Genomic DNA, 23,212 nt, shown 5'->3' on the forward strand with positions numbered 1-23,212 from the left:
CGTCAGCGGTTTCTGGGTTTCTGTTTCACTACCTTTTGTTTTGTTTGGTTAGAGTCTCTAGGGGTCATTCCATGCTCCCTTCGGAGATGTTCCCTGTTTCTCTTTATAACACCTCCAGAATCCAGCTGGACACTGTAGGATCTCGAGTCAATGGGCTTCTCCCCTGTGCACTTTCTCCAGATCTTTTGAGGCTCAAATGCTTGTATTCTCACAGAGTCACCTTGTTTTAGTGTGTCTGAGTCTCTGGCGGTTCTGTTAAAGTTTGTTTTCATACTGTGACGAGATTCAGTGTGTCAAAAAATCTGAAAACACATGAGAGGATCCACAGCAGAGAGAAGTGCGGAAAGAGTTTCACTATTAAAAGTCACCTGAAGAAACACATGAAGATCCATGCAGTGAAGAAACCACATCACCACAGTCTGAGATCACAGTATGTATTAATAATAATAAATTATTAAATAAAAAAACACAGTTTTTCATTTCAAAAGCATTTCTAAATTCAGTTTATATTTCTAACAAAAATGGTGAGAAGTGGTGAAAAAACTAAGCTACCACCAAATCCAAACATTATCATTTCTAACTTTGAGTGCAGTGAAGAGATTACATCACTTCTGTAAAAACAATGAATGACACTTTAGTTACTGTTGTTGTTTTCATAAAAGTACATTTACTCGTTTTACATGTAGGTATATTTTAGTCAGAGTTATCGCTCTTCGTCTGCTGGAGCTCATTCTGTAAAGTTGAACAGAGACTCACTCGCTCTCAGGACAAGCATTTAAAGGGTTATTTCACACAAAAATGAAATTTCTGTCATTAATCACTCACCCTCATGTCGTTCTACACCTGTAAGATCTTTGTTCATCTTCAGAACACAAATAAAGATATTGTTGATGAAATCTGAGCAGTATCTGATTCATCAGAGACAGCAATATAATCAACATATTCAAGGTCCAGAAAGGTACTAAAGACATTGTTAAAACAGTCACGTGACTGCAGTGGTTCAACCTTAATGTTGTGAAGAGACAAGAATACTTTTTGTGCGCAAAAATAATGACTTTATTCAACAATATCTTCTCTTCTGTGTCATTCTCATATGTTGTTTGTGTCCAGTGCTTCCAGATTCTACGTCAGAACTCTGACTCATTATTGGCCAAAGCTGGTCACATGATCAGCACGATGTGTGTGATGCTGACACAAGAGCCGACCAATAATGAGTCGATGTTCTGATGTAGAACCTGCAGCGCTGGACGTAAACAACATACCTCTTGGATTTCATCAAAAATATCTTAATTTGTGTTCTGAAGATGAATTAAGGTCTTATGGATGTGGAACAACATGAGGGTGATTAATAAATGATTGAATTTTCATTTTTGGGTGAAAAGTCCTTTTCAGATTTAATCTCAAGAGTTCCATGACAGTTTTATAAGTATTTGCAGATTCATTCTCGGATAAGCACTTTTGTGACTCTCACTGGAGTGATCTAGGATAGAGACGATTCTGATGAATTCAGCAACACTAAGAAGGAAAAGTGAGCACCGTTACACCATCATGATTCTCCCCCGACTCACTGAAAGATGTGTGGCAAGAGCTTGAGTGTATACTTTGATGAAGACCAGTGGTGCTCTATATAAGATTGTTTTTACCTCAATATCCTTTAACAAAATTACAGGACGGACTTATAAATTCCTCACCTCACTTTGTCAGAGTAAAATGTATCCACATGTATCACAGATAGGTGGATCAATTATGCACATCTTCTGGGAATGTAGAAAACAAACATTTTTGGGAAGAGGTTCGCCCACCATTGGTGGAAATGCTTTAATAACTGCATGATCATATTTTTGAGCATAGCTGAAACTGTATTTTTTTTCTTTTAAATGTAATTTCTACTGTTATTACTTATTTACTTTTAATATTATGACCATAATTGTTCTTCCATCTGCTACTGTATCTATTGTTGTTTTTGTTCTTTCTTCGCTCTTTTTTTTCTATATAAAAATATCAAAACTAATAAAAAGACAACAGAAAAAAGATGAAGCGCATGTGGAGAGCCTTTTCTTGGCACTGGGTGAAAATGCAGTACTTGATTTAACAATAAAAAGAAAAAAACATTCTAGATTGTACTTTTCTTCAACTATAAATCAGCCGTATTTGGTTATTATTTAGTGCTCTTGAAAGCTGAACAACAGCTGATTTTATAGTCTCGTTGTATTGCTGGGCATTTGTCATTATAAATCAACACAACTAGACAATAATTCATGTTAAAAGATTTATTAGGAAGCAAAAGCTGTATCAGTGTCTGTCCACTAGAGGACAGAAGAGATCAGACATTAAGATCAGCAGTATAGCAATAATATTCATCAATCACATGCTTATGAAAAAAATAACAAAACACAAGAAACACCACAATGTGGTATCATGACACGGAGTATTAAATCCGAACAAAATGTTTTTTTTTTGGTTTTTTTTTAGAAGTACAATAAGGCTACTGTAAGTGCTTCAGCATGAATATAAAGGCACTTTAAATTCAAATATTCATTAATAACATGCTTCTGAAAAAAATAATAAAACACAAGAAACACCACAATGGTATTATGCAAAATGTCTTTTTCCATCTTTTTTTTTTTTTTGTGAGAAGTACAATAAGGCTACTGTAAGTGCTTCAGCATGAATATAAAGGCACTTTAAATTCAACTCACATTTACAATCATTCAGATAAGATTCACTTCACATCTTATCTTTGATATACTCTTATTCAAGCATAATTATGTCATAGAGCAAAAAAAGCCATACATTTACAACTTAAAAAGAAATATATATATATAAATAAAAAAGATTGTCAACTTAAGTAGTTGGTTATAATTATTGTTATTTTTACAATAATAAAGTCACTTACAGTGAAGCTGAATAACACTGAATGGTCAAAGCTGTTAGTCTCATTCACACTAATGAACTTCTACACATGAAGAGAAGGTCATGTGATCTCAAAGACATGTGATTAGTTCTGAACATGAACGTTAATCTGGCACTGGTGTTAATTACATAAAACGGCAAATTCAAATACTGTGGTAAAACATCTTATAAAAATCATATTCCTGTCGATAATCACAGAAAATCAAAGCTGTGAGAGTCACACTAGTATTATGTTAACAGTGGTACAGGTATGAAGTGTAACATTAGAAAGTGTTTGATTACTGTGTTTCTGGGTTCATATAAAACCACAGAAGCTTTTTACATGCAGGTTCATCATCTCAACAGACACGGCTTCATTTCTCTCTTTCACTGGACGGATTCTAGAGGCTTATGAAAGCAGAAATGTGTTTTTGTTGTTGTAGCTGAAGTGTTGATGATGTCAGAGTGATTGACACTTGTGGGCGTGTCTAATCTCATTAAAGTAAACTCTCCTGCTCATTCACTCCATCCAGATCCTCTGCTTTCAGCAGCGGCATCACTACAGTCACTGATTCATTCTCTCGTTTTTCTGTGGAATCTGTCAGAAAATACACAGACAATGGCAAATTAAAAAGATGTACTGATCTGGATTTAGTCATATTATATGAGACATCAAAACTAAAGTCAAGCATTGTACTTGTGAACTCGTGCATCTAAACTAAATGTAAGCATTTACATGTACAAAATCATTTAACAGACTGTCAGAAGTTCATCTCACTTATTTGACAAGTTTAATATTTATTGTACTTGTGAACTCGTGCATCTAAACTAAAATGTAAAGTTCATTTAAACTGTTTGAAATCTGAAAACTGAATGAAAAAACTGAACTGAATAAAAACTAAAGTGAATGAAGCCACATCTCACACATCAAATCATGATCACACTTTAAAGATATTCAAACAACAGAATCTCACCCTTCATCGATGGTTTCCTCTCCTCTTCATCTGTGACGGCGGCACATAGAAACAAAGAAATACAAGGAAAGTGTTGCCATTAAACCAAGTGTGTTTTTGCACTTAAAAACAATGAATGTGTGTTTGACATTACTACATAATCATCATTCAGACAGTTTGCTGTTTCTGGTGAGAAGAAAACTTTATACGTTTTTGCTTTATCTACAGAGCACTGATATAAATTCATTGAGGTGATGCAGCAACTTAAATCATTTTGAAACTTTAATCATTAATTCATCATTATAGATTCAGCATTATATATAGGGTGAATTCTGGGTGATTGGGACACTTTTTATTGGGACACTTTTTGCCACTGAGATGACTTGGAAAAAGTGTTTGTTTGTTTGTTTGTTTGTTTGTTTCTTTCTTTCTTTCTTTCTTTCTTTCATTCTTTCATTCTTTCTTTCTTTCTTTCTTTCTTTCTACACACACACTTCCATAGTTTTCCATATCGGGACATAAAAAAAAAAATAAAAAAAATCTGGTCTTTGGTAGGTACTAAAATTTGGAAAATCAAGCCTCAGATGAACAACACCACATGACATATTACACTGTCATTATTTATTTAAAAGCACAATATGTAAGATTTTTAGATGAAAATATCCAAAAACCACTAGAACAGTGTTGTATATTTTGTTGACTCGTGTACATTATCCCAAATGTTTCCAAGAATGTTTAAATCCAGAGAAATAAGCGTGTCCGTACGTCGCCTACCAATGACATCATACCCGCGTTACCCTTGGTTTCAGAGGATATTTATTTGTAGAAACCATGGAAACACCAGAGATGCTTTAATATATTCTGTGTTTTATTACACAGGTGAGCAACTGTTTGTTTGGATACATTCATTGACAGAAAACTCATTGTTATATAGCTCAACACAGTGAGTCTTATCTTGATTTCTTGATTTACCGCGAGTACCATGTTTTACCATGACTAATATTGATCTCTTACTGCAGTGTGTAACAAGTGTCTCATAACAGCCGCCGAGCGAACATAGAGTAACATTATAACAACCTTTAACACACAAATGTGTCGAATATGATAAACAGCGCTGCGTTATCACACATACACATGACCGGAAGAAGCAGAAGTGACAACTGCGGCATAATAAAAGCTCCACTGCTCTCGAGACGTGTGTCACACTCGTCTCTCATTAGCAATCTCTTCAGCAGTCTCGTTCCGCCTCAACGGCTTTCATTCACACCCTGCTTCATACTACAGTAATGTTAATAAATCTTTAATACATTAGCTCATCCATGAACATGATGTCCTGTCCCGATTCTTATCCACCAGCTGTAGACGTCAAGACAACACCTCCCATGATTCAGTGAAATCAAGGAGTCATCAAGCTACACCTTTGTTTTGAATAAGAGACCTATAGAGGCGAAAACTACATAGTGTGCCTTTAACAAAAACTAGGAGAAAATGAAAAAGCCATGGGGGAAAAACTAAGAACACTCTTACTGTAACATAGGAATCAGGGTAAGTAATGGTCATCAAATGTCTTTGATAAACTGATCAACAGCACATGTGATCACCTCTGTAAAAGCAGGAAGGAGGAAGATTATTCACAAGTGTTTGAAACAGACACCAATCTTCCCAGGAGTGGACATCCCAGGAAATTCTCCCCAAGATCAGACCGTGTAACGCTCAGAGAAATCACAGATAACCCAACAGAGACACCTCAGACTCTAGCTCAGTTAACATGATAAATGATGAAGTTCATGAATAATAATTTAACAGCTCAGAGTCAATTATTCCACTTATACTACAGTTACCACACCTCAAGACACTGTTCTGATGTTATTTCAAGACATTTGTCAGGTTTTTGTCCTTAAAACACTCTAATTTCTTACGCATCTCATCCCAAGTCTCTGTTGCTAATTCCAAAATGTCATTTCAGAGCTAGTAACAGATGCTTGAGCCTTGATAGCAGAATATAATACAGTTATTAACACAGTGAGAGACAGAACTAGCCTACCTGAGTCTGTGCGTCTCTCACGGCAGCAGTGTCTCTACTAATAGTGAAACTGTAAGTTTATCTACCTCAAGAACCACACAGTTATTACCTCACTGGTGAGAAATGGCATGAAGCTTTTAAGTTGCTAAACTATTTTACTGATTTGTCAGAGCAGCGCTGACAACACGTTTCTGTGTGAGTGTGTGTCCGTACTGTATGTGTGTGTGTGTTTGAAAGAGAGAGAGTGAGTATATGCTTTCAGGACACAATAAAATGTATTTTGTGGCAAAACCATGACAATAATTTGTCATTTTCATTCTCTTGTTTACTATATTTATTAGCTTGGTCGGTGTCGTTGTGGGTTTTGTTTCTATTGCGGATGAAGGCTGTAAGGACCTACTGAAATAACTGAAAACATTTGGCAAAGTGATATGGAGCAAAGAACAAAAGAAAATATTTTGAAAAATGTTTGGTCCAAACAACATTGGACACCACTATATGGAAGAAAAAAAAAAAAAAAAAAAAAACTTTAGTGGTCCATAGAAATTCATACCCAATGTATACAAAAGGGGACATTATCACGATATAAACCAGAGGAGCTGTACTGCCGTCCACTCTCATGTGAACAGGGAGTGTTTTTTTTTTTTTTTTTTTTGGAGATCTGAAGTTTTGTTTCCCCAGACTTTTAATGGATGGACAGAAATCTTGCGATTAATAAAAGTCTTGTGGGTTCGGGACGACACGAGGGAATTTTCTGGCTGAACAATCCCTTTAAGAATCCCTTTAAGTGGCTCTCAAACTGACGTACGCGAACAAAATGCTGAGTTAAAATAACATAAAAACTGAACATGTTTTTCTAGCAGGTTTAATTCTGTAAAAACACGACATTCAGTCAAATGACCTCATCTTTCGCAGTCAAAACTGACAGCAACCACGGCAGTATCGCGCTGCTGTTCTCGACAGTATAACTCACTTTGTGAAAGTGTGGATTTAACATTTACTAGCATGGAGAACAAATATAGACACAGACTGCATATAGATTTAAGATTAAATCTCTCTTGGATACAAAAAGATACTCTTTGGTGAGTTATTGTTTTTAATTTTGATCATATTATACAAGCAAGAATGCAATGTTTCCTGAATATCCACACGATTTCAAATGTGACACTGATTTTATACAACAGTTCAACAAACAAAAGGGTAATATTAAGTGAGTGATGTACATTTGAACGAATCGTTTCTTTGAACGAATCGTCAACGATTCAATGATCCATTCATAAATACAGCCGCTTGCTTTGATACTGAAAGAATGAATGACTCGATGATTCACTCATAAAAACAGTGACTACTGGTGGTTTTAATGTAATATTTAAAAGTATCACTTTGTTTTTATCATCACTGTATTTATTGAATTGTTTTAAGCATTATTTATTTTATAAAGATATTTATAAAGGTAAAAAATGCACTGGAAAAATTGATTTAAGAGGGCAAATATTGTCCCTTAATGGAAATGTGTAACTGCGGTCTAAGTGGAAAAGAGAGGGTACACAGAAGGATGTTAAATCCCTGTAGCGTCTGGACCAATCAGACACACAATTATTCATTATATTTAATGAATTACCCATAAACTCACTCTATCGAAGTTCTGTGAACCTATGCCCCCAAAACTGCAACTAGCATCCCAAACGTAGCTAACACACAGGCAGAACAGTTTTAATTCAACTTGGAGAGACATGCAAGTATGAAACTTAGTCTCATTATCTGATACATTGAATATCCTTACCCCTTTTAAAGAAGGGTGTGTTAGAACTAAACTGATGGTTTGCTCAAGGCTGTTGATCTGCTGAATTTCAAACAATGCTGTAACTTCTTGCTTCCTATACTCTGCTTTAGCTCTCTCTTTCTCTTGGTAAACTGTATGCATGTATGTGTGTGTATGTTAGAGTAATTAAGTGTTTAGTCTAGTTAATAAAGTCTTGTTCATGTCACATGTAAAGTTGTCTGTGTTTCATGCTCATATACTGGAGTCCCTATTCATGCAGATTCTGACTACATGCTCTGAGTAGTACTGTACATAAGATTGTTATTTCCCATAACCTGGAAATGAACATTTCTTAGAATTTATAAACAATTAACACTGTGTGTTCATTGGACAACAGGTTAATTGATTGTAATATTAATTTTATTACATTAAGTTAATTTTGTTAACTGATCCAAATATTTATAATTAATTATAACTAGTTATGATTAATTATTCCTATTTATTTTGAGCTAATTTGCTACATCCCTCAGGGGGTACGACACTCTAGAAAGTTTGAGAACCACTGAAAAGGGATCTGTAGATTTGCACAAGTGCTACTGCTAAGAGTGCAATGTCAATACAACCTTGAGTCAAATTTTTCATAAGCTTGAATGAATTGGTCTAAAGAGAAAATAGCTATCAAAATTATTGTTGGTAACTGTAGCTTGACTAAAAGTAATGACTAAGACTTGACAAAAATGATGACTTTTCGTCAACTAAAACTAGACTAAAATATGAAAGACAAAAATGACTAAAATGTGACTAAGACTAAGGAGCATTTTCATCTGAAGATAAGACTTAAAAAAAAAAAAAAAAAAAAAAAAATCGCTGCCAAAATTAACACTGCAATACACACAACAAACATCAGACATACAAATTTTGTTGATCTTGATTTTTTTTAAAGATTTTCTTTTACACTAAGGTTGCGTTCACACTTGTCATGTTTGGTTCGAATAAAACGAACCCTGGTGCGATTGCTCTGTTAGTGCGGTTCATTTGAGCATGTGTGAACGCTGCCATACGAACCCTGGTGCGCACCAAACAAGCGGACCGAGACCGCTGAAAAGATGGGTCTCGGTCCACTTCCAAACGAACTCTGGTGCGGTTCGAATGATATATGAACGCAACATGAACCAAAGACATGTAAACGAACCAAAAACAGGAAGATGAGACCCCAAAAAGTACAGAATCCTCACGCATGTCGATTTTTCTTGTCATAGTCGCGAGTTTGCCCATGACAGGCATCAGACGCGCGTCTCCACGCAGCAGATCATTTGTGTGTGACAGATGGATTCCCGTTGCCATTTTGACTACTTTACACATTTTACAAGCTCTTCACAAGTTCCCAGCTGGCCAAAATACCATCATATGCAGGCTACGCACACACAACAGGCGCATTTACCTCAGCACACAGCATTGTTTTGGATGTTCGGTAAGTTCCGTCTCAAAGTAGGCAATACGTCATAAAATCCGACCAATCACGTTGTGAATGTATCCCTATGCCTTTAGGTTCGGTGATAAAATTGCCAATCTGAACGCTAATCGGAGCAGGACTAAATGTTTTTTTTCTTTTTGGTCCGGACCAAATGAACCAAACGAACCAGACTACAAGTGTAAACGCACCCTAAAAGAAGCAAATAGAAGGAAAAAATTTGTGAAAAAAGTCTGAATTCTACGGTGGCCCAGTAGTGCACAACACAATGAAATTAAAAAAGCAAACATAAGTTCACAACACAACGAAATCGAACCAGTGTTGCCAACTAATGTTCAGGGAAGTTGCTAAAGACGGGTGGATTTGTTGCTGAAAGTTGCTAAATGATGTTGTGAGATGACGTCATCACGTAACCATGACGCAAAACTGCATTATTGTGTAGAATACACATAAAAATATGATTTGAAATCAACTGTTAATTTAGATTTGTTCGTAATGTAAATATTATAATATAAATATATATTTATAATAATAAACCTATTTTATTTAAAAGTAATGTTGTTTATAATAAAAGTAATATAAACAATTTTTATTTTTAAATACAACATTGAATTATTGGACAGTTACACATTTTTGAACAATTACATTTTCTTATTTTCTTATTAACTAGTAAAACTACACATTTTGAACAATTATAGTTTGAAGCAGTGTATTGGTAGTTAGTTAAAAATAGGGCACAATGTACTGTGTTAATATGAAGGAATTATCCATATTGATTTTTCTCAGGTGTTTTACCTGTATTATAATTTACACATTGTATTTTGTGTTGTACGGTTACAACTTTTCTGTTTTTCTACAATTTACAGTGTACCTAACTGAACAACAATGATAGGCACAAGCTAATAACATGCTGTATCATAAATGAACAATTATTATTGAACAACTGCAACTATCATCTTCATTCACATATGAAGTGTGTACTGTCATCTTTCTTCAGCTCTCTCCAGGCTGATGTGCTGCTTGACTGGCTGCTGTTCAGTGGTTTCCTCTTTTTGTGTCATTTAGATTGTTTAAGTCACTTTTCAAAAGATGATAAAAGTTGCCAAATAAATAAATAAAAAAAAGCTAAATTTGTTGCTAGGTGCTTTTAGGTGCTTTGCTAAGGTAGTCTGAAAAGTTGCTAAATCTAGCAACAAAATTGCTAAGTTGGCAACAATGTTTTCTGGTAATCAATTCCACTGTGATAAAGGTCTATTGGTAAGACTAACTTACTAAAGGTGAAACTGTACCTCCCTATATGTGTTGGCAAAATTTCACCTGTAGTAAGTCAGTCTTACCAATAGGAACCTACTACACAGAGATGCTGCACATTTTTTAAAGTCAAATTTAAGCCAGGACCAGCATAAACCAGCTCAAACCAGCATCCCAGCTTCAAAACCTACCTTACCAGCATATGCTGTTTTTTCAACAGGGTCAATGTTAACTTATTGTTCATTTAACTTTTGTATAAAATCACATTTGCAATTGTTCTGATTTGGGGAAAACTGGACTTTATCGTGTGAGATTGTATAACTACATCATATGATGATATAAGACAAAAACTCATCGGGGCAAAAATGCCTGTGTATCTTGAATTTTGAGGGCATATAACTGCACACTGCTCCACTTCACACCTCACACACCGGATGCTGTGCGTGCGCTCAAGGCAGTTGGACACAGTGGTGTATTAGAGGTAAAAAATTATATAAATACTGTTCAGTTTCTCGCACAAAGCAATCATTTCGTGTCTTAGGACATCAATGTGTCGTCACGAGCCGCAGGGTTTAATTTGGATTTGTCTGTGCATGTTTTTTTGACTCTTATAGATTGTGTTCCCATTGACACGCATTATACAGCTGACAAACCACAACGGTTGGAGTTAAAAATCATCATTTGTGTTCTACTGAAGAAACAAAGTCACCTACATCTTGGATGCCCTGGGGGTAAGCAGATAAACATTAAATTTTCAGTTTTGGGTGAACTATCCCTTTAAGATAAGAGAAAGGGCGGGGTCGACCTTGTTGCTATGGATGATGTCAACATGCTTACTAACTATGATTGACTGATAAGGGAGGAGTCTCTGTCAGTGATTTAATCAGAGAAATATTGTAGAACGAGGTATCATGTTGCCATATTCAAATAAAGGTTTTAAAATGTAGGCTAAGTGTCACTGAATAAACAAGTATGTGTTCAGCTAATTGTCCGCCTCTCACATGTCTGCATCTCCAGAGATTGAAGAATTAATGTATATTGCTGAGGCAGACAACCAGCAACAGCCATTTTAGGATTGTTTTTGATTTGGTCTTAGTGACTCAGGAGTCCTCTTGACTACTCCTAATGTTTCACAGATTTAGGAGCTAGTTTTAGTGCTAAAATACTTTGTGAAATACTCTTATGAGCAAAAAAAGAGGACTGGCAGACCCATTATTTTTTAAGAGATTCTCCTAAATCGGCAAGTTAGGAGCTACTTTTAGCCCTCCATCACTGACACTGACTTCACTTCATCTGTCAAAGAAACAGAGAAAAATACAGAAGAGAAATCAGAACCAGAAAACCAACAGCAGCAGAAATAAACAGAAGAAACACTGACATATCACACCTGACATACTGGATCACAAACATATCATTTACTGTATTTTAAGTTGAAAAGAGCTCAACTTCTCATTCTAGAAATCTGAATGTAAGTATAAATCTCTACACCTCATGTGTGTTTCACTGATGAAACTGTGTTGAACTCCAGTCTGTGTTTCTAAGAGTAAAAATCCACTCAAATGACATGAAATATGAGTGTGTTGAATTGAGTTTGTGTGAAGAAACGGTTCTGAATGTTTGATTTGTGATCAGATAATGACTGTACTGCAGTTCAATAATGATCAGGAATAATGAGGAGGATTGTGACTGATAAAGTTGATCAAACAATCCTGCAGACAGAAGCAACACAGTCTGTGTGAAGAACAGTTTCAGAACAGACAACAGCATATGAAAGAAGACTGTCTGAAGCTGCTTCATTGAGGAACCAGATCTGTCTAAAACACCAGAAACCAGGACTGACAAAACAAGACAACAATAAGCAAATAAATTAATTATTATTCAATTAAAATTAATTAATCTGCAACTGCCTGTATTTACAGTTGACTTCAGTTGACCTTTTTGAGTCTTACAGCTTTGATAAAATAGTTAGAGACACATTTTAATGATTTAACTCTGTACATTAATCCCACTAGAAGGTCTTGTTCCTGACATTACAGTGTGTTGATTTCTACATCAGTATATATCTGCTATGGCAGCAGTGCAGTGATATGATGAACAGGTCAGAGTTTCTCCATCATTAATATAACACAACTGGAACACTTTTATAATCATATTTTGACACAAGGTCTGTCATATACACTGCTGCTGTTTCACTGAAAGACTTTGTGTTACTCACCAAAGACGATAAGACTGAAGAGTCTGAATGTTGAATAATAACTGTTATTGATCTCTAGTTTATATAATCCAGAGTGTTCAGGTGTGGTTTGTTGAATGATGAGAGATCCAGTCCGAGGGTCCAGCTTCATTTGGTCTCTGAATTCATCATCAGCAAACCATTGAGGTTTCCAACGGTTCTCTCCAGTCATTTCAGCTATGAGTTTCTCTTCAAACTTCCACTGTATTTTATCATCCTTCTGTATATCAGTATCATAGTACAGAATGACAGGACATCCCTTCAGCGCTGATGTCTTCACTTGATCTGCAGCAGCACAGAAACAGAGAAATAGAGATCAGAAACAGAAAACTAACAACATCAGACAACAAAGCATTACTGATCAATTGATCAACATCTCAAATGTTTCATTTACTCAGTTTATGAACATCAGTAATGAACTCAGCTTTCTCTGATTCTACCATATTATAGAAATCTACATGAAGATATAAATGAATTAAATGAGTCGACCTCAAATCCAATGTGTGTTTTGACCATCAGAACAGCCTGAAATCCACACAACAAACATCAGACTACAGATTTAGTTGAGCTTGACTATTTAAAGATCCTCTTTTAAACTAAAAGCAGCAAATAGAGGGAAAATGTGTGAAAAAAAGTCTGAATTATACAGTGGCCCAGAAGTACACAACACAACGAAATTAAAAAAGCAAACATAAGTTCACAACACAACGAAATCGAACCAGTGTTGCCAACTAATGTTCAGGGAAGTTGCTAAAGACGGGTGGATTTGTTGCTGAAAGTTGCTAAATGACGTTGTGAGATGACGTCATCACGTAACCATGACGCAAAACTGCATTATTGCGTAGAATACACATAAAAATATGATTTGAAATCAACTGTTAATGTAGATTTGTTCATAATATAAATATATTTATAATAATATAAACCTATTTTATTTGAAAAAGTAATATAAACAACATCTTTTTGACCTTGACCTTTGAGTGTACCTAACTGAACAACAATGATAGGTACAAGCTAATAACATGCTGTATCATAAATGAACAATTATTATTGAACAACTGCAACTATCATCTTAATTCACATATGAAGTGTGTACTGTCATCTTTCTTCAGCTCTCTCCAGGCTGATGTGCTGCTTGACTGGCTGCTGTTCAGTGGTTTCCTCTTTTTGTACTTTAGATTGTTTAAGTCACTTTTCAAAAGTTGTTAAAAGTTGCCAAATAAATTGTAAAAATAGCTAAATTTGTTGCTAGGTGCTTTTAGGTGCTTTGCTAGTCTGAAAAGTTGCTAAATTTAGCAACAAAATTGCTAAGTTGGCAACAATGTTTCTGGTAATCAGTTCTGCTGTGATAAAGGTCTATTGGTAAGACTAACTTACTAAAGGTGAAACTGTACCTCCCTGTGTGTGTTGGCAACATGTAATATGATTAATCTGGTGCACCTTCACACATCTAACAGGGTGCATGGAATATAGACAAAACTAAATATAGGCGATACCTGCAACACTTGTGTTAAAGGGTCAAGAATAAACATAAAATGGAGCTAAAAAAAAATCAATACTTTATTTTGCCAACACGTTTTGGCACAGAGGCCTTAATCAGGGCTAAAATGTTACAGGTGTGTGTAGGTTCCTTTAAATACAGAGACAGAATTCAAACTTACAAAGAACCAATGAAAAAACTGCATATAATATCATCCACCAATCACAACACTTTAAAAGTACATAATCACACATCAACCAATGATTTCCTTACATCAAACACTGCTGAGGAAAAGAAAATATATACCATGCACACCTTCATTGAAAACTTTTATAAAAATGTACAAAAAATACAAAAAAAATAGTATAAAATATTTTTGTGTATGTATGTAGATAACAACAATCATGTTCTTTTATAAACATATACAATATATACCCTTGTTTAAAAGGCCTTAAAATATATATACACAATGCACACCTTTTTGAAGAACATTTCTATAAAAATTCTTTTAAGACCAATTCTTCATTAATCCCAGTAGGGAACAGACTTTTTAAATAAAAAATCCAAAAAGCCTCCCTTCTTTTTCTCATTAAGTCAATGTGATCTCCTCTTAGTGGAATTTTTATATGTTCATTGCCAAAGAATAAAAAGGAAGACGCCCAGTTTTGCTTGCCTTTTTGTAGGTTTACTTGAAGAAAGTGTTTAATATGAAAAGAACAACCATTTCTTACCATACATTGTTTCCTGGAAAAGATATATTGATGATGTATTTCTGCTCTGGAAAGGACAAGTTACCATTCTTCATGAATTTTTACAATTTCTGAATATGAATCTTGGTGGTTTAAAATTTTCTTTAACTTTTAATATGGAAAAAAATAAGTTTCTTGGATATACTTGTTTAAATATGGTAAAAACCTCACTTCATTCTTATATACGAAACCAACAGATAGGAACACATTGTTACACGGTCAAAGTTTTCATCCTATCTCTTTAAAAAGAAGTTTACCAATAAGTCAACTTATGAGAATAAAACGTATTTGTGAAAATAGTGAAGAATATAAAATACAAAAATGTCAAATGTTATGAAAATTTAAAGAGAGAGGTTATAATGAAAAGTGGCTCTCTTATGAAGAAAGAGTACAAGTTAGAAGTCGTGAAGATTGTCTAAATTCTAACAAATGCAAGAAGACATCTTCAGGGTCAGTATTATATATTGCACTATATATGCTCCTAAAACTTTCAATATAGGTAAGGTGGTGAAAAATATTGGCATATTTTACAAGACGATCCATCTCTAAAAGATACATTTCAAGATCCTCCACTTATTGCTCACAAAAGAGCCAGAGCCATTAAGGATAAATTAGTTCCCCAAAGAAACCCACAATCAAGACCCTCACAGGAACAATCCCTCTTGGAAATTTTAAATGTGGTAATTGCATCAGTTGCCAATACACCAGGAATATTAAATGTTTTGAACATCCTGTTTACAAAAATGATATACATATTGAAAGTTTTATTACATGTAACAGCAAAAATGTCAAATATTTAATTCAGTGTCCTTGTAAAAAAGTACATGTTGGAGAAACATCTCGACGCTTAAGGGGAGATGGTCCTCACTGCAGAACACAAGATCCAGGGGGTGGGGTCTAGATCCAACTCCTCCCACTTTACGTATCCCTTAACCTGCCTGACTCCGCCCCCTGGATCTCAAGTGCTCTGCAGTGAGGGGATACTGAGGGACCGCATTACAGAACACAGGAGCTCTATTAAAAGAGGTGATATAAAACCAGGAGCAAAACATTTTAAAGGATGTAATCATCCATGTCTTCCTTTTTATTCTTTGGCATTGAACATATAAAAATTCCACTAAGAGGAGATCACATTGACTTAATTAGAAAAAGAAGGGAGGCTTTTTGGATTTTTTATTTAAAAAGTCTGTTCCCTACTGGGATTAATGAAGAATTGGTCTTAAAATAATTTTTATAAAATTGTTCTTCAAAAAGATGTGCATTGTGTATATATACTTTAAGGCCTTTTAAACAAGGGTATATATTGTATATGTTTATAAAAGAACATGATCGTTGTTATCTACATACATACACAAAAATATTTTATACTATTTTTTTTGTATTTTTTGTACATTTTTATAAGTTTTCAATGAAGGTGTGCATGGTATATATTTTCTTTTCCTCAGCAGTGTTCGATGTAAGGAAATCATTGGTTGATGTGTGATTATGTACTTTTAAAGTGTTGTGATTGGTGGATGATATTATATGCAGGTTTTTTATTGGTTCTTTGTAAGTTTGAATTCTGTCTCTGTATTTAAAGGAACCTACACACACCTGTGACATTTTAGCCCTGATTAAGGCCTCTGTGCCAAAACGTGTTGGCAAAATAAAGTATTGATTTTTTTTAGCTCCATTTTATGTTTATTCTTGACCCTTTAACACCACAAGTGTTGCTGCTATTGTCTATAATTAGCTTGTGTTGGCAAAACGTCACCTGTAGTAAGTCAGTCTTACCAATAGGAACCTATACAAGCTTTGGAATTTGAACATGAACATGTTTCTAAATGTTAAAAGTCATTTTCATGAATACAAATTATATGTTTTTAACCACTTAGTGGAATTGGCAGTCGTCCCCATGAGCCATGGTAGCATCTGACATGTTCCTCTGCTCATTCCAAAACTGCCAGAAAAACTTTCATTGCACAATCACAGGGCAGATAACAAGCAAACATTAGCCTGTTTCACACTAGACGAGTAAGTGAAGCGTATAAAAGCTTGCAGGAACAGGATGTGAGTGAGTTAAATGATCAGAGAAGTCCTGCATTCATCACCAGAGAGAAGTCAGCAGTTTCACTGGAAGACGGGTTATGGTATTTTGATTAAAAATTACAAAGTCAAGAAATAAATAACCTATAAATTACTCACAATAAGATCAATAACATGCATTCAGAAAACAGATGGAGGGAATTTTTATTTCATGGTCACTTAAAAGCGGCTCACTGATCAGCAAAGGTGGGAGTAAGTCACACATGTTCAAGTCACAAGTAAGTCTCAAGTCTTAACCTTCAAGTCTCAAGCAAGTCCAAGTCAATTTTTGTTAGAATCAAGCAAGTCAAGTCAAGTCGTAGCTTGGGTCAAACAAGTCACTGGCAAGTCATACAAATGTTTGATGATTTAACTGAATTTATATTAAAATAAGTTAAAACTACAGTAGTTATGGACTATGGGAGTTTTATTTGCAAAAAAAAATGCAATATGCATTTCTACTCAAAAGGTGTCCACATACAGCTGAGCTGTCAATACAATAAAAAAAATCTAAAATAAAAAATAAATTAATTAACGTGTGTGCGTGTATGAGTGAAAAGTGTATTGTTTGCATGTGCATGGTTGTGTTTGCAAGCCTGTATGATTTTTTTTCTTTCTTTTTTCCTTCCGATGTTTTGTGAACACGACCCCTGAACTCTTAAATGGATGGATTAGAACTGGATGTAATGGATTAGTGTGTCTCACAGCACCATGATGTGATATGTGCTTAAAGTCGGCATGAAATCAAAATTGACCCTATTTCCTTTGTTAGTGCATATTACTAATCTTGTGGTGAACAATTAATCCGTGCAAGTTAATACTCAGAAAAAAATTGTTTGCTGTGGTAATCTTTAATCAAAATCTGAAAAGTATAAAACGCTTAAACCACTCCAACCGTTAGTCTGATATGAGCGAGAGATGGAGAGGAGGAGCGCTAAAGTAAAACCCTGCCCTCTATTCAATATTACCTTAACTTGGGAATATGTCACAACACTAGAGAAAAGTCGTTTGCAACTTCCGGTTCACGGGGACTTTAAATGGATAGTTCATTAATGTCATTCCAAACCTGTATGACTTTCTTCTGTGAAACAAAAGATGATATTCTGAAAAATGTTTGGGTCCAAACAACATTGGACACCATGACATGGAAGGAAAAACACTTTAGTGCTCCATAGAAAGAAAGTCAGTCATACAAGTCATACTAGGGCTGTAGCTAACGATTCATTTGGTAATCGAGTAATCGTTCAATTATTCTAATGATTACTGGAGTAATCGCCCTCCCCTCCGGGCGCTGAGCCAGAGACGAATGCACTCAGTGCTTGGCATTTATCACAACTATTCAGTGTTTCAACCACATGATGTTTATTTTAGGTTTCAGATATTTAAATACACATAAGTACTAGTAACAGTACAGTTAGAGTCTGTAAAATATACACTGATGTCTATGGAAGCTGCAATAATAATCCTTTCCATTATAATTGATTCATGATGTAAGGAAGGCAAGCTGCAACTATAAAGTTTACCCTGTTCTTCTCCCAATTCACCGGACACTTACATCCATCCGTGTCTCTCAAAAGAAGTGAAAGAATTCAAGTGTAAATCCGACAGATCTCCTGACCGCGGCGTAAACAAACATGGCGCGCACATATAGCTCAACTACTAATGCGATCATTATAAAGGTGCTTTTACACAACAAAACACATTCACTTACACATATGGCTTAAAATATATAATAGCAATAACACAATAATAATTGATTCAAGTAAAGTATGAAAAACAAATAATTGTATGGTTTTACTGAACAAAACTGTCAAAATACATAATGTATTGAATTGTACAACTAATGTTCTTTATGTATTATAACAAACGCCTGCAGAGGGCGCCAGTGGCCTGACGATTTTACAACGCGATCTAATCCTTGTTCAATATTGGCTTACAACATTTATTTTAAATGTTAAATTAATCCTTACCTTCAATTAAACCACTGTAATTTCTTGAACAAGAACACGTGGACTTAAACGAGGGCTTAAACTTTTATTTTGAAATCGTGACGAACAGTTAGCACATTTCACCAAGTAGAAACATACTGTATAATGTTGCTAAGGTTTATTGACGACTTACCTTACAAATCTGATTAAACGTTAAAAGCAATCCAAGCTCACAGCATATTCAGAGATGGAGTTTGAGACGCTCCACTCATGTATAACAGTTCACGTGAAGCTGCATTTACTGTGAAAGGAGCCGCACGAGACGCACTAGACACGTATATCCTCCTGGGACCCGGGAACAGATTTCTGTCCTCTGTAGTGGACATCATATTTTAGTGATTTTCTCTGACATCATACATGTCACAGTTTTAAGTCTGGATGTCCTGTAAAGAGCACATTCAGGGCTTTGCAGAGATACCAGATTTTTATTGGTTTCGCCATGACAACAACAACTTCTTGGTCTTTAAATATGACTGAAAATGAAAATTAGCATTCTTATGCAAATGATAATATTTTGTAATTATCATTTAAATCGGATTCATTTTCAAATTGTTTGTTATAAATCAATATCTCAGGAAAATGTTATGGGGTTTCAAATCAAAATATGACTTTCTGTTACGAAACAGGACATTGATTTCATACATGACCTCTGTAGAGGACACCAGGACTTAAATCATGTTTATCAGGAGATATAATAGGAGATACAACAAGTGAATAGGGAAAGATATTATATATATCAATAATCCTATTGATTATTAGATATTATGAAAATGTTGCCAATTATTACACTTCTTTTTTTCATTACATGTTGATGAAGAAAACATTAATATGCAAATTAGATACAGATGCATTGTATTGAATGGGAAAATCCATGTATGACAATTTTACCCACATATTGCATAAAATAAAATGGTATATCAATTAATTCCATTATATCTTTCACAACATAGTTGAGAATCATCTTGATACAAAGTTTGGTTAAAAACAATCCTGAAGGCTAAATATTGATTGGTGATTTAAAAAAAATCCCATTGTTTTTGCCTATACATGTCATTTTATTTTTTAAACAACTCAGTCCAGGTGTCCACTACAGAGGACATATCATAACATATGAATAAAATATAATTTTTCAAAAATGTTATATTTTAATTTGGTTCTTATGCTCTAAACAATATAATGACGTGAAAAAAAAAACTAAATTCAAAAAAACTTTTTTTTCTGGGTCTCAGGAGGATAAAAATAACTAGAGCACAAATATATTAAACTTGCAGCACATTTGTTTCATTAATTAATAATCTTTGCAAATTGCCAATAGTATTAAGCTTTATTATTTTTACACAGGCTTAATATCGTACAGCCTTAGAAAACTGTCTAATAATGTGTTTCATGGATTCTCGTCCGTGGAAAGTGCCACTTCCGGTATTTTACCAGTTACTCGACACGGGGCAAATTGAAATTGAGGATTTTTTTTTTTAAAAATCGAGTAATCGAATTTCATCGATGAATCGTTACAGCCCTAAGTCATACCAGTAACACTGAGTTCATATAAAAGGGTCATTCTCACGACACAACCTGAGGATCTGCACTGCTGACCACTGTGTTGAGATTCTCTCATTAATGTGCATCAGAGATCTCTCACACAATGAAGATCTTTTGTGAAGAAAGACTTAACTTTTCTTTCAAATTTCCACATTCAAATCAATCACATCACTTCTTAAAATTTGGATCAAATTCAATAAAAGTCTTGTGCGTTCGGGACGACATGAGGGCATTTTTGGCTGAACTATCCTTTAAGAACGACACAATGTTATCTAAAATAAAATCATAATTACAATGAAAGTAAATATTTCACTCACCAGAAACAGTAACTCTGAATATCTTGAATGAGGATTTGCCATTTCTGATGATCTTTAGTTTGTATTCTCCAGTGTGGTCAGTTTCAGTTGTCTTGATGGTGAGATCTCCAGTCTGACGATTCAGATCCACTTTATCTTTAAATATAGAATCACTGTACGCAGACTCTTCTTCACACTTCTCTTCTGTGTTTTTATCTATAGGACTGTTGTCATCTCCAAACATCCAGAATATCTTATCTCCTCTCTGTATTTCAGTATTGACACTTAGAGTCACATCCGCCCCCTTCATCACTGACACTGACTTCTCTTCATCTGTCAAAGAAACAGAGAAAAATACAGAAGAGAAATCAGAACCAGAAAACCAACAGCAGCAGAAATAAACAGAAGAAACACTGACATATCACACCTGACATACTGGATCACAAACATATCATTTACTGTATTTTAAGCTGAAAAGAGCTCAACTTCTCATTCTAGAAATCTGAATGTAAGTATAAATCTCTACACCTCATGTGTGTTTCACTGATGAAACTGTGTTGAACTCCAGTCTTTGTTTCTAAGAGTAAAAATCCACTCAAATGACATGAAATATGAGTGTGTTGAATGAGTTTGTGTGAAGAAACGGTTCTGAATGTTTGATTTGTGATCAGATAATGACTGTACTGCAGTTCAATAATGATCAGGAATAATGAGGAGGATTGTGACTGATAAAGTTGATCAAACAATCCTGCAGACAGAAGCAACACAGTCTGTGTGAAGAACAGTTTCAGAACAGACAACAGCATATGAAAGAAGACTGTCTGAAGCTGCTTCATTGAGGAACCAGATCTGTCTAAAACACCAGAAACCAGAAATTAATCTGCAACTGCCTGTATTTACAGTTGATTTCATGAAAAAAAATGCCACGTGACCTTTTTGAGTTTTAAGGCTTTGATAAAATAGTTACAGACACATTTAATGATTTAACTCTGTACATTAATCCCACTAGAAGGTCTTGTTCCTGACATAACAGTGTGTTGATTTCTACATCAGTATATATCTGCTATGGCAGCAGTGCAGTGATATGATGAACAGGTCAGAGTTTCTCCATCATTAATATAACACAACTGGAACACTTTTATAATCATATTTTGACACAAGGTCTGTCATATACACTGCTGCTGTTTCACTGAAAGACTTTGTGTTACTCACCAAAGACGATATTCCTGAAGAGTCTGAATGTTGAATAATCACTGGTCTTGATCTCTAGTTTATATAATCCAGAGTGTTCAGGTGTGGTTTGATTAATGGTGAGAGATCCAGTCCGAGGGTCCAGCGTCATTTGGTCTCTGAATTCATCATCAAACCATTGAGGGTTCCCACGGTTCTCTCCAGTCATTTCAGCTATGAGTTTCTCTTCAAACTTCCACTGTATTTTATCATCCTTCTGTATTTCAGAATAAATTTTCAGAGTGACAGGACGTCCCTTCAGCGCTGATGTCTTCACTTGTCCTGCAGCAGCACAGAAACAGAGAAATACAGATCAGAAATTAGAAACAGAAAACTAACAACATCAGACAACAAAGCATTACTGATCAATTGATCAATATCTCAAATGTTTCATTCACTCAGTTAATGAATATCAGTAATGAACTCAGCTTTCTCTGATTCTACCATATTATAGAAATCTACATGAAGATATAAATGAATTAAATGAGTCGACCTCAAATCTAATGTGTGTTTTGACCATCAGAACAGCCTGAAATCCACACAACAAACATCAGAGTACAGATTTAGTTGAGCTTGACTATTTAAAGATCCTCTTTTAAACTAAAAGAAGCAAATAGAGGGAAAATGTGTGAAAAAAGTCTGAATTCTACACAAATATAAGTTCACAACACAATGAAATCGAACAAGTGTTGCCAACTAATGTTCAGAGAAGTTGCTAAAGACGGGTGAATTTGTTGCTAAAGTTGCTAAATGCGTTGTGGGAAGATGTCATCACGTAACCATGACGCAAAACACTTGGATAAATTTGGTTTTATATTCGCACATTCGGACTTACGCATAGGCTACAATAACTTTGTACACTACATTGGACATTCAGTGGATGTTCGCAAGTAAGTATGCCATTAAAATAATACTTGCCCATTTTGATCGATTGTGAAAAATGTTGTAGGTTTACAATCGTTGGTTGTAAATATCGTGTCGCTGTTCAGAATTTGCAAACATTAACTTTATTGCACATTATTAGAACGTTCTTAAACGCGGAAGTCCGAATGTGCAAATATAAAACCAACTTTACCCAAGTACGCAAAACTGCATTATTGTATAGAATACACATAAAAATATGATTTGAAATCAACTGTTAATTTAGATTTGTTCATAATATAAATATAATACAATAATATTATATTTATAATAATATAAATATATTTTATTTGTAAAAATAATAAACATCTTTTTGATCAGATATTTTTATTTTTAAATACAACACTGAATTATTGAACA

General features: G+C 34.7%; 1 protein-coding gene across 40 annotated transcripts in view; it reads right to left on the bottom strand.

Annotated features, from left to right (window-relative positions):
- Positions 1 to 2,255: 2,255 nt before the first annotated feature.
- LOC127509830 (uncharacterized) overlaps positions 2,256 to 23,212 on the bottom strand; it is a 502,366-nt gene continuing 481,409 nt past the window's right edge. For 26 of the 40 annotated variants that reach the window (XM_051888896.1, XM_051888897.1, XM_051888883.1 and 23 more), the window contains 5 exons: positions 21,914 to 22,213; positions 20,723 to 21,034; positions 12,568 to 12,870; positions 3,867 to 3,896; positions 2,256 to 3,490 (listed from right to left, as the gene is read on the bottom strand). In XM_051888896.1, the coding sequence (XP_051744856.1) occupies positions 3,390 to 3,490; positions 3,867 to 3,896; positions 12,568 to 12,870; positions 20,723 to 21,034; positions 21,914 to 22,213 (1,046 nt within the window). In that variant the 3' untranslated portion in view covers positions 2,256 to 3,389. Of the gene's footprint in view, positions 3,491 to 3,866; positions 3,897 to 11,561; positions 11,646 to 12,567; positions 12,871 to 20,722; positions 21,035 to 21,913; positions 22,214 to 23,212 lie in introns of those variants that run through there. The other 14 variants (XM_051888900.1, XM_051888884.1, XM_051888878.1 and 11 more) reach the window with 8 other exon arrangements.

This window comes from Ctenopharyngodon idella, chromosome 3 (assembly GCF_019924925.1).
Source record: "Ctenopharyngodon idella isolate HZGC_01 chromosome 3, HZGC01, whole genome shotgun sequence".
Taxonomy (NCBI): domain Eukaryota; kingdom Metazoa; phylum Chordata; class Actinopteri; order Cypriniformes; family Xenocyprididae; genus Ctenopharyngodon; species Ctenopharyngodon idella.